General features: G+C 43.4%; 1 protein-coding gene across 1 annotated transcript in view; it reads right to left on the bottom strand.

The window, feature by feature from the left end:
- Positions 1–322: 322 nt before the first annotated feature.
- Positions 323–13,191, bottom strand: part of CAMK2A (calcium/calmodulin dependent protein kinase II alpha) — an 87,994-nt gene continuing 75,125 nt past the window's right edge. Inside the window, 3 exon segments of the mRNA XM_043982793.1 lie at positions 323–1,420; positions 6,263–6,491; positions 9,542–9,636. Of these exon segments, the coding sequence (XP_043838728.1) occupies positions 1,417–1,420; positions 6,263–6,491; positions 9,542–9,636 (328 nt within the window). The 3' untranslated portion in view covers positions 323–1,416.

The raw sequence follows: 13,191 nt of genomic DNA on the forward strand, positions 1-13,191 counted from the left end.
ATGCACAGGAGAGGGCAGAGAGGAGAGACTCCCCCAAAGATAAGAGGTAGAGCTCACCTATGGCAGACACCCAATTGTCACACATTTATAGCTTCAGAAGTTAAGGGGAAAAGAGAGAAAGAGAGAGAAGTGAAAGAAACAGCTACCCTACCCTAACCCACCCTTCCCCAAAGTAATCTGTGATGTTTAGCTATTACATAAAGACCCATTTCAGCAAATACATGAAATCAATTCACCAAATACACAGAGGTTTGGATATCAAAAGGCATGCGGTCAAAGTAGAAGAGATTCCTAAAGGTTGCTTTTAGTTTTTCTTTTTTTCCCCCCCCAAAAGATGATCAGCTTTCCTCTCTCAAGTGTTACTAAAGCAGAAACTCTCAATCTATGCTGGAAGAATGGGTTCAATGAAATCCATATTTGAAGCAAACGGCCCCACCAAATCAAAAAAAAAAAAAAAGACAAGTACCCTGATCTAGCACCAGTGTTCTTAACACTGCTTGTTTTTCCCAAAATAAAATAAACGAATAAATAAAATAAGTTTCAATTTTCACAGAAGAAAAAAAAAGGGGGGAGAGAGAATGAGAGAACAGTAGGAGAGAGGGAAAAGTAATTCACCAAGGGAAAGGAAAGAACACAGAAGGGAGGGATAAAGGCAGTTCCTGTATTTGAAAGCCCAATGCAAAGAATCAGGCTAGATCATGCATGTAGCCAGATTCCCTGGTTTCCCTTCTTTGCCATAATTGACCTTCTCCATTGATTGAGTCAGCTGCCCTTCTCCCAAAAGTGCCTCAAAAGAGAGGCAGGAACAGAGAAGGCAGGCCTGAGACATCAGAAGGGCTGGCAAACAGGGACCTGCTCACCATGCTAGCTAGCTAGCTACCAAGGCCTGGCATCACCATGAAACAGGCTGAATTCCCCATCTACCCATCTCTACAAGGCTGTGGCAATGGGGGATTGGGTTCAGTAGGCAACACAACTGACAGAGAAGATTGAGCACTGGGGAAATTGTTAGCTCCCAAGCCTGGGGCACAGGGTGGGAGGGTAAGAGAAGGGGTCCCTTCCTTCCACATTATCTCAAGACTTGGGAGCAGCTGACCCAGGCAGAGCAATGACAGTCTGGGCCCCTGGGCCTTGTTCAAGCACATAATTTAAAAAAATTAAATGAAAAGCAAAACAGGGAGAGAGGAAAAAAGAAAAAGAAAAGTAAATAAAAAACTGTGGCCGCTTGCTCTCTGGTGCATGATGGCTTGAATTGGTTGGTAGGTTTTCTTGGCTTCTGTGAGGAGCTTGGTGGTGGTGATGATGATGGTGGTGGTGGGAATTCCAGCACATGGTAGAACCAGCAGCCACATGCCACAGATGAAGAAGGGTGGATCTCCGTGGTACCCCCAGGGAGTGCACAACCCAATCAGAACTTCAACTGAAAAACAGAAGTCAAGGGATTAAAAGAGAAAGGAGAAGATACCCAAGGTAAAAATCATAGGTAATATAGACTTAGCATCATAGGTCATAGGACTACAGATATAGAACTAGCAGAGACCTTAGAGTCCAGCAAGTCTAACCCACCCCCCATTTTGCAGATGTGGAAACTGAGGCACAGAGCAGTAGGTAGACAATGCATTATTTGCCCAGAGTCACACAATTCAAACGTCCCTATTTCTGTCAAAGGCTATTCTTCCTGGCTTTCTGGTTTATAACCTAGGAATCATCATTGACTCACCCTCACTAACCTCACATAATGCAACTAGTTGCTAAATCTTGCCATTCCACTTTTACATTTAACCCTTACATTTGCCCACATAGTCACTACTTTAGTTCAGCTCCCACCACCCCCACCAACTCCCATGGCTCAGTGGATAGAGTGTTGGCCCTGGAATCAGGAAAACCTGAGTTCAAATCCAGTCTAAGAAATTTACTAGCTGTTTAATGTTGAGCAAGTCACTTAACCCTCTGTGCCTCAGTTTCCTCATCTGTCAAATGAGCTGGAGAAGGAGATGGCAAACCACTTCGGTATCATTGCCAAGAAAATTCCAACTGGGGTCACAAAAAGTCAGACAGGACGTGACTAATCCACTAAACAGAAACCCCTCTCCTTACTCATTGCAACATCTGCCTAACTGGCCTCCACCCCTCTACCCTAAGTCCATCCCCACTCCAGTCTTTCCTCTCCACAGTCGCCAAAGTGAGTTTCCTTAAGCACAGTTCTGATCAAGCTACTTGATACACTCAAGTGACTCCTTACTATTTCTAGGATAAATTATAAACTCTATATAGCTAAAAAGCCCTTTCCAAGCTGGCCTCACCCTATCTTCCCAGCCTCATTGTTCAACCGTACTGGCCTCCGTTCTTCACACACACACACACACACACACACACACACACACACACACACACACACACACACACCATCCTTCTCTTCTTTCAGTTCCCAGCTCAAGAACCACTTTCTACTCCAGGGAGACTTCCCTGATCTTCCCAAATGCGAGTGTCTTTCCTTCCCAACCAACTTGTGTTTATTCTCTTTATATTTATTCTTTTTATACTGACAAAATATTAGGAGACCCCCCTCCCCACACTCCGTTTTCCAGAGCTAAAGCTCAGTAAACAAGCTGTGCCCTGAGCTTGGCAGGACAACAATCCTTTGCTATCACCCTCTGGATAATCTCACCCTCTGGCAAAATCACATAAATTACCAGGTGTTCTCTGAGCTGGACAAGTACTGGACAAACTCGGAAAGTCCTGCAATGACTCAAACTTGTCACATGCTTGCTGCTCCCTCATTGTCAGGGCAACAACTCACTGGGCAGCCACTAATATAAGTATCAAGATATCCCCACTCTGCCTTGGGTCTCCCCACTAGGGGCGGGGCCCTGGCACATGTGTGTATAGCTTCTCCTTGCTTGCAAGCCTTTTTCCTCACTCTGAAAATAAAACTTCTCTTTAATTCCTGACTCACCTGTCTCTGGCCTCCTCTGTTTGGCTCCAGTCATTCAGAGGTTAGAGGCTGGTTCTGTCTGGTTGACAATGCTTATTTAGCATGTTCCAAGGCCTCAGTGCAGTTTTGAGTTTTAATAACTAGGTGACACAGTGGGTGGAGCACTGAGCCTGGAGTCAGAAAGACCTGAGTCCAAATCTGGCTTCAGACACTAACTCATTGTGTGACCCTGGGCAAGTCACTTAACTTATGTTTGCCATGGTTTCCTTAACTGCAAAATGGGGATAATAACAGAAGCTACCTTTGCAGGTTCTTGTGAGTATCAAATGAGATAATATTTGTAAAAAAAAAAACATTTAATACAGTGCTAGGCATATCTTAGTATCTAAATAAATGCTATTCCCTTCCCTAAAGCACTCAGAATAGTGCCTGACCTATATAATAAGCACATAATTAATGCTTGTTCCCTCCTTTTCCTTCCCTAAGAGAATATAAGTTTCTTGTCAATAGAGATTGTTTCATTCTTTGTACTTGTATTCTCATGTCTTTTCGACTCAAATTCCAGTATTCCAGCCACTAAACCATGTTGCCAAAAAAGAAAGAAGAAAGGAAGGAAAGAAGGAAGGGATGGAGGGAGGGGGAGGGAGGGAGGAAGGAAGGAGGAAGAAAAGAAAGGAAGGGAGAGGAAGGAAGGAAGGGAGAAAAGAAAGGAAGGAAGGAGGGAGAGAGGAAGGAAGGGAGGGAGGGAGGAAGGAAGGAAGGAAGGAAGGAAGGAAGGAAGGAAGGAAGGAAGGAAGGAAGGAAGGAAGGAAGGAAGGAAGGAAGGAAGGAAGGAAGGAAGGAAGGAAGGACCACAGTCAACATTTGACCAGTTTTCTTTCTCATATATGGCTCCTTGGCTTCCTCTTCCCAGCCCTTTAATGTAGTAACCCCCAAGGTTCTATCCTTGACCCTCCTGTGCAGCCTCCCTCAAGAATCTCATTCATTCCCACAACTTCACCTGTCATCTTCATGCAATGGCTCCAAAGTCTCTCTAACTGTTCCTGACCTGCCTCCCGATTCTATACCTACATCTTCAATGGTCACAGGACACTTCCACCTGCAAGTATTCACAGCCTGGTGACATCCTGTCTCATTCTACTTCCCTGCATGTACGGTCCACTCTGTCTGAAATGAACAACTTGCCACCTCATATGTGTGTGTGTGTGTGTGTGTGTGTGTGTGTGTATATCACTCTGTCTGAAATGAACAACTTGCCACCTCATATATATATATATATATATATATATGTGTGTGTGTGTGTGTATACCACTCTGTCTGAAATGAACAACTTGCCACCTCTTTATATATATATGTGTGTGTGTGTGTGTATGTATGTATATATATACATATATATATCTCCCAGATACTTTTCCAACTCTAAGCCTAGAATGCCGCCCCCTCTCAACTTGCTACATTCCTTACCAATATTACAAAGTCCAGATCAAATGCTATCCCTTCCATGACGATTTCCCTAAAATTATAGTTGTTAATGATGACCTTGCCTTTCAGACTTCACTCATGTAGCAAACACTTTGCACCTCTCTAATGAAATCTCTATAGAGTATGTTTTATTGAACTCTCTGCCTCTGTTATGGTCATCTGCTAGCCTGTGAGCTACATAAGGGCAGAATCTTCATACCTCTCAGCAAGTATAACAAGGGTCTGTAAGTAGTATGCACTTACTGAATGTTCTTTTGAATGTACCAGGCAGGAGATGTTGCTATTTAAAGGAATTCGGCGAACCCTTTTGCAAAGTGATACAAATAAGTTTGTTTTCTTAAATCCAGCTACACTACTTAGAAGCTCTGTGACTTTGGGGAAGTCACATCACCTCTGGGGGCCTCAGTTTCCTCATCTGTTAAATGGAGATAATGACCACATTACCTACCTCACCGATTTGTTGTAAAGCAACAGGTTTACATTTGTAAACCTTAAAGGACTGTAAAAATGAATGCTTTCATCATGGTGTGCCTAGGCAGAGCACTTTGCCAGCATCAAGGCATTATATCAATGTGAACCATTATTATTAGGTGACTTGGGAGGAGAGAAGGGTGGAGATGAGGGTGAAGATGGGGGTGGGAAGGGGAGTGTACTGAAAAGACATAGAAGTGTGACCTCTGAACATTTTTTGGAGGGAAAAAGAAGACAACAATCAGAATAGTTCTACTATAGAAAACATGTTTGAAATGTAGAACAATTAAACATGTATTTTTAATGTCAACCATGTAATTATTTGGGCTAAACCAACAGGATTCATAAAAGATAAGGCAAATGCCTTTTCTTTTTTAGCTGAGTTTGGGAGTATGAAGGAGTAAGGAAGGGTGGAACACAGCTTTTATAAATGTTCTCAAATTCTAGATAGCTATGAAAATCCTAAAACCCTATGGGGGTTAGGCTCTAAAACAGACTCCCTAACAAGGATGTGTATTCACCTGGCTCTCCCACTTATTAAGTTGTATGACCTTGGGTAAATCCCTTACCCTCTCTGGTTCCTGCCTTTATAAAATGAGAACAGAATATCTAACCTCTTTAATGTCCCTTCCAGTTCTGACATTCTATGTCCTATGGTCTGGAAAGAGTCTAGTGCAATGAAAGGAATATAGAGGACCCTTCTCTGACAATTACTACCTATGTGACTTTGGACAAATCACTTGACCTCTTGGGGCCTCAGTTTCCTTATTTGTAAAAGTAGGGGATTAGATTAATAATCCCCTCTGTCTTAAAAGTTCCTTGTGTCTTAAATCCTATGATTCTATGTCTAAGACCCCTTCTGTCTCTGATGTTTTACAGTCTAGGGTTCCCAACGGTTCCCACACTTTATTCTAAGGTATCCTCCAGTTTCCTTCTAGCTTTAACAGTTTTATATATACACTCACACACACACACCAACACACAATGCACTTTCTTCTTGCACTTTCTTCCTCGAAGGGTTGCTTCAACAATCGGATGGAATAGTGTCTGTAAAATGCTTTATAAACTGTTAAGAGCTGGAGAAATGTCAGCCATTACTGTGACTACAAATGTGATTATTTCCAATTAAAAATAATTTAAAGAATTATACACTATTTCGACACTGCTGCATCCTAACCTAATTAGAATGATTGGGTCCAGGGTAAGTGGTTCTGTTATTAACAGAAGATTGCCTACCTGGGGGATAACAACTTAGATTCTTGCTCCAACATCCAATCAGACCACCGTTACCCTCCAAACTCCACCCCTGGGAAGTCTCAATTTCAGGGGCAGCCTGATAGGAAGAGGAAAAAGGAAAAAGAGAAAGGATCTCACTGTGGTAGGACTGAAGGTGCTCCAGATCTGTGGAAGTGGACGATCTGCCATTTGCCATCCCGGCGGTGCCAGATGCGAGTCTCCTCAGACTGGGCAGTGCGAGGGATACCACCGGCATCCACATATTGTGTGATGCGGATGTAGGCAATGCAGGCTGACTCATCACCCATCAGGTGGATGTGGGGGTTCAGGATGGTGGTATGGACAGGCTTGCTGTTCCTGGACCACACTGGAGATCAGGGAGTAGGGAGTGGGGAAGGGTGAAGAGGGACAGAGACAAGGAGTAAAAGTGGAATGGAACCATGGGATTGTACATCAGCTGTACATCAGACCTTGACATTTGCTCATCATTCTCTTTCCTTCACCAGCTCCCCAAAGACCCCCTTAACTGAAGGTACCTATCATCTACATCAATCCAGAGGTGGAAACTCAACCACCAGGCCTTTCTTGCCCCATGGACGTCTGGGACCTGAGGTAAGTTTCCTAGGGGACTAATCCCTTTATTGGAGAAGTTTCAAGAAAATGAGACCGCTCTCTCCCCAGAATGCTCTCTATGAGGGTAAGAGGGGGAAAAATTAGGAGGAATTACTATTGCAGAAAAATACTTCCTAGTATTGAAGAAAAAGGTATCTGCAACAGATGAGGCAAGGAGCCCAGCATCCCTGCTTCAGCATCAGACTAGTTCAGATGGCAATGTCCACATAGATCCCCACAGCTTAAAACCAGAGCATCTCACAGTTGGAAGGAACTTTAAGGGTCATCATATTCAACCTTTCATCCCGTGCAGGAATCTGCTCTACAGAATCCTTGACAGAGAGCCACACAGAACTATAAGGGTCCTTGGAGAGCATCCAGGTCAACCCCTAATGCTTTTCAGATGATGACAATAGCTCCCATTTCCATTGCATTTTTTTTTTTTTTTAGTGAGGCAATTGGGGTTAAGTGACTTGCCTAGGGTCACACAGCTAGTAAGTGTTAAGTGTCTGAGGCCGGATTTGAACTCAGGTACTCCTGACTCCAGGGCCGGTGCTCTATCCACTGTGCCATCTAGCTGCCCCCATTTCCATTGCATTTTAAGGTTTGCAAAGTAATTTGTTGACAATCCCATTAGGGTGATAGTACAAATAGTTCCCATTTTACTGAGAAGGGAACTGAAGCTCGCAGAGGGAGAATTACTTGCTCCAGTCCCATGGTGAGTGTGTTGCAGAAGCTAGACCCCTGAGCAAGAACTCCTGACTCCCAGCTCAGTGATCTGCCTATTCTAACACTTTGGCCTTAAGAACCTCTGGGTTCCTGGGGTCCCCCTTCCAGGGCAGGACAGGGTTAGAAGGGAGTGCTCAGATAAATTAGCATAGAAACATGGGGCCAAGAAAATTAATGGTGCCAGAAACCAAGTCCCAAGGTATCTCTTTGGCTTTCCACCATGGCCAGTATGTATTAGGAGAACTGCAAAACATTTTGCTGTTAGATAAGAGTGTTGATTTTCATTTTATCTCTCTTACTTTTTCACATGGCAAAAACGATCCATCTGATGGCAAAGTCAGGAAGAGTAGCTGAAGCCTTCTTTGCCTTCCAAGCAAGGAATCTGGGAGGAAGCCCCAAACTCCAACCCAAATAGAACATCTGATCAGTTAGCTATACTGTGATCTAGGGGCCATGATGAGTGAAGGACTCGACTCATTTTCCTCTTCTGAAGAGGAGACATTGTAAGGGGCGGGGATGGGCACTGAGGGAGGGTAATAGATCTTTTTTTTTTTTTTTTTTTTTTTTTGCAGGGCAATAGGGGTTAAGTGACTTGCCCAGGGTCACACAGCTAGTAAGTGTCAAGTGTCTGAGGCCGGATTTAAACTCAGGTACTCCTGAATCCAGGGCCGGTGCTTTATCCACTGCACCACCTAGCTGCCCGCAAGGGTAATAGATCATTAACTCAGGAACCAGGAGATATGGGTTCTAATCCTGACTGCCTCTCACTGGCTGGAGGAGCTTGAGTAAGTCACATCTCTAAATAGATTTCTTTTTCTATAAAATGTGGGTAATGATATCCCACCTTAAAAAGAAAAGAAAAGAAAAGAAAAAATAATATCCCACCTTTCTCACAGGGTTGGTTGTGAGGAAATCAAGCAATTAACAAGCATTTATTAAGCACCTATTATTTGCTAGCTCAGTATTTAGCATAATTCCTGCCATACAGTAAGCACTTAATAAATGTTTATTGATTGAGTGAGTGGGAATACAAAACCAAATATGAAACTGTCTCTGTCCTAAAGGAACTTAGTTTTTCTTTTCTCCCCCCCTCTCCCAGGACAATGAGGGTTAAGTGACTTGCCCAGGGTCACACAGCTAGTAAATGTCAAGTGTCCGAGGCTGAATTTGAACTCAGGTCCTCCTGAATCCAGGGCTGGTGCTTTATCCACTGTGCCATCTAGCTGCCCCTGAAGCTTAGATTATCTAAGAAAACACTTAGGACTCTCATAGCACTATGAGAATGTGAGCTATGATTATTAGTCTTGATTCTCCTGCTATCTCACTGGGTGTCCTTGGGAAAGTCCCTTCACCTCTACGAGCACCAATGTTCTCATCTGTAAAAATGATCTTAGGCTTCCTGATGCACTAAGGTTCCTTCCAACTCTAAGACTCCATGAGGGCCCCTTAGGATGACATAGCCGGGGGAGTTTTTAGAGCCAGTAACAGGGAAAACAGGCAAAGGCAAAAACAGTCCTGCAGAAAGCCCCAGATCAGCCCCCAGGTATCATGCCACCCCTGCTGGGGGAATGCACAGGACTAACAGACATGAGGAACAGAGACCCAGCTGCATGGCACACAGACGGGGGCGGGGTACAGCAGTGTGAGCTCCTCCTTCCGCTCTTGCCCAGTTAACACTTCCAAACCCCCGACCCAAATGGGCAGCCGGCCTGCCTGGGAGCTCAGGACCACGCTGGACAAAGCCTGCGTGCCCCTGTGATGGCAACCCTTTTCTTAGGGCCCCTGGGGGGAAGGCTGCCTGCCCCCTGTCCCTCCTGGAAGCCCCGAGGTCCCTGCCTCTAGCTTTAAAGGGGAGGGTGGGGTTTGCAGTTTGCCTGGCCAGTGTTAGGAGAGGGATCTGAGATGGTACCAACCCATGTTCCGCATGGGACTTCCTGCAGGCTTCTCGGGGTCTTGAGTTGCCCAGGGGCCCTGTCTGTCACACTGCTATTCCCAGGAGGCTGAGACACGCTGCCAGCGGGCAGGACAAGCAACGAGAGGAGACAACAGGCACCACGGAGGGAAGGAATTGCTCACGGTTTTCAAAGTAGAATCGATGGAAGTCCAGGCCTTCAACCAGGTTTCCCAGAGCCTCCGGTTCAAAGGCTGTCATTCCAGGGTCACACATCTTCCTGGGGAAAGCAAGAGCAAACAGGGACCTCCCTGGACCTCAATTTCTTCATCTATTGAATGGGGATCCTGGGGCAGCGGGTTTGTTTGTTTGTTTTTGTTGTTTTTTAAACTAGATAATATAATCCCTTTGGGGCCTTTTCATCTATTCCTGATATTTTCTTTTTTAAGATCCTTTCAAACTCTGACATTCCATGTTCTGCGTTCTAAGCTCCTTCTAGCTCTGACATTCCATACTCTGTGTTCTACAGTCCTCTAGAATTCTGGTAATTTTTTTTAAATTTTATCATCCTATGAATCTAAATGGAGACCCAGAGGACGCAAGACTCCCAAACAAGCCATGAGCCCCACAGGAGTGGTCTTCCTCTCTCCCTTCACTTCCCTCCGGACCTAAATACTGGCAGAATCTCAGGGTAGGCAGGACACTTTGGCCCCTTGTGCCTTCACTTCGGGGGTTCACATTATACACTCTGAGATATGCAGAGATCCAAGTAAATGCTGATACACTGACATGCCCACACCTGCACAGACACGCTTAGGGTTTCAAAGACCCTGTGTTCTATGGAAACAAGAAGTGTCTCTGCTCACTCCTAACCTGACCCTTCTCCACAGTCAGCACATAAACTGGGACTTCCTTATTTTGTCCCTTCCCCTATTAGGGGATGCCACAGAGCCACTACCCTAGGCACTCTCTCAACCCTAGGGCTATGGGTTCCAAAGTCCAGTTCCTCTCCAGTGAACTCTGGGCTTGAGCATAGGGAAGCCCATTCAGAAATATCGATCTCCTCATCCAGCCCTAATATGTGTCCCAAATAACTGCTTGTTGGATAAAACAGGAAGTGTCCCAACTCCCAGGGGCTGTCAGCCAACCCCTTGCAGCAGAATAATGGCAAAAGCAGAGTACTCCTCTCTCCTTGAAGCCAAGGGTACGTTTCCCTTTTCTTATAGGGATCCTGCAAGATTTTGACTTAAAAGAGTTATCTTTGCCTTCTCCCTTATTCCCTTTATGGAAGCAGCTGCCAAATACTAAAGATTCTATCCCCACATAATCTTCTCCATTCACATAACCACCATGTTAGTTAAAGCCTTTGTTTCTTCCCCCTGGCCTGTTGGAATAGCCTGATTGGTCTCTGCCTCCAGTCCCTGTAATCTACAATCCATCCTTGACATAGCTGCCAAATAAATCTCCCTGGGATAATTCTAACCAGGTCACTCCCCTGGTCAAAAGCCTTTAGGGCTCCCCACAGCCTTCAGGGGAGATTACAAACTCCTTAGTTTAGCACTGAAAGCCTTCCATCTGGCTTATGCACCTTTCCAAATTTACTTCACACTACATGCCTTCACATCATCTCAATTCCAAACAAACCAAACTGTTTACTGATGCCCAGGCTCCTCTTGCATTTAAACAGGCCATCCCTGTATCTGCAAAGGACCCCTACCTCTTCCTTATCTCTTCTTGTTGCAAATCATCCTTTCCTCCTTCCAAGCCCCAGCTCAAGTGCTAACTCTTCCATGAAGCATTTTTTTGCTTCTTCCAACTCAAAGTGGATTTCTAATCTTATCTAGCATATCTAGATGTCTCTTTTGCCCTTTTTACATTCTGTTTTGCATTCCATATACATACACACACATGGATATCTGTTATTTCCATGCCTCCTTCCATCTCCAGTGATTTGCAAGCTCTGATGGCTTGTCATTTCATCTTTGTACCCCAGTGCCAAGCACAGAGCCTTGCGCATAGTAAGTAGACACTTAATAAAGTGTTTATTGAATTGAATGTGAGATCCCAACCCAGAGGATAAGTTAGAATAATGTGGAATTAGCAGGGAGTCCATTAAAAAGTGAAGATCATTCTACAATAGTGGTTCTCAAAGGGTGGTCTGTGGACCCCTGGGGTCCTGCAAAGTCAAAATTATTTTCATAATAATACATAATAATAATTTCATAATAAAAATAACAAAAATAATGTTATTTGCCTACTAAAATACTTCTTCCTTTTCCAGCTAACTATCTATATGAGGCTGGATATTCTTCACACACTTCAAGCAAAACAACATATTGCAACAGATTGAATGCAGAAACAGATACAAGATACTAGCTTCTTTTCCATTAAGCCAAACATTAAAGAAATTTGCAAAAATATGTAAAACAGATCTGTGAAGAACTAAATGAACTGATGCAAAGTGAAGTGAGCAGAACGAAGAAAACATTTTACACAGTAACAGTAATATAGTGTGTAATGATCAGCTATGAATAACTTAGCTCTTCTCAGCAATACAATGATCCAAGACAATTCTGGAGACATGATGAAAAAACGCTATCCATCTCCAGAGAATTGATGAAGTCTGAATGCTGATGGAAACATATTTTTTAAACTTTTTTTTTCTTGTCTTTTTTTCTTGTCTGTTTTATTTTGCAATATGACATATAGGAATGTTTTACATGACTGTTTATACATGTTTTACATGTATAACCTATATCAAATCACTTGCCTTCTCAAAGAAAGGGCTGGGAAAGGGGTAAGGGAGAGAATTTGGAATTCAAAAATATGTAATTAGAAAAATAAAAAATATATGCAAACAATGCCATTCTTCTCACTCATTTTTTTGTGTTTTGAAAAATATGGCTACTTTTCATAGAAATGTGATTTACATTTACATGTAATTGGTTTATTATTGTCATTGTCATTAACATATAAAGCAAATGTTTTATATGTTTTAAAAATAAAATATTTTAAAATTGCTCTTATTGTAATTAAATCAAATTTATTAATTAAATAATATTTTAATGTCTACTATGGCAAACGTTAATAGATATAACACGCATAAATGAAAGCTCTCTGGAGTCCTCCATAAGTTTTAAGAGTGCAAAGGGGTCCTGAGACCAATAAGTTTGAGAACTACTGATGCACAACATTCTCACCACAGACAGCAGCATGGAGGAGAAACACTAGCATTCCCTCCAGGGAACATCCAGCTGCAGCTCCTCTACCCTAAACACATACACACACACACACACACACACACACACACACATAACCCCAGAGAGCCCAGGGAATTCAAGGGAGAAATAAAAACATCATTTCCTTAGGGAAGTAAAGGACCATTTGGCAGTATAAAGGAAGAGTCTACAGGGAATGAGAGTTAGCATGGGAGGGAAGGCAGAAGAGAAACAGAAATCAAGCTGCAGAGAGGAAAATTATAAGCAAGAGAAAAAAACTTCAAATGAGTTTAATCTAAATGCAAAAGAAGAGTTTGCAATGATCCATGGCCTCAGCAGACCTGTGCAAATCAAAGTGTGGTGCATAAGGATAGGATAGGGAATGGCCCTATTCTTTTGTTGGTTAGAGGGAGCTCCCAGGTGAGGAAAGCCCCTCTACTAGAGCACATTGATAACTTCCTTGCAACTGGTGGTCTTAGAGAGTCACGGAGAGCACAAAAAACTTTAAATTGTTTGCCCAGGGTCATACAGCCAGTATGATTCAGCGGTTGAATTTGAACCCAGGTCTTCCTGGCTCTGAGGCTGGCTTTCCATGCATGACACAATGCTGGGATTAA

Source organism: Dromiciops gliroides, chromosome 2 (genome assembly GCF_019393635.1).
Source record: "Dromiciops gliroides isolate mDroGli1 chromosome 2, mDroGli1.pri, whole genome shotgun sequence".
NCBI classification, from domain to species: domain Eukaryota; kingdom Metazoa; phylum Chordata; class Mammalia; order Microbiotheria; family Microbiotheriidae; genus Dromiciops; species Dromiciops gliroides.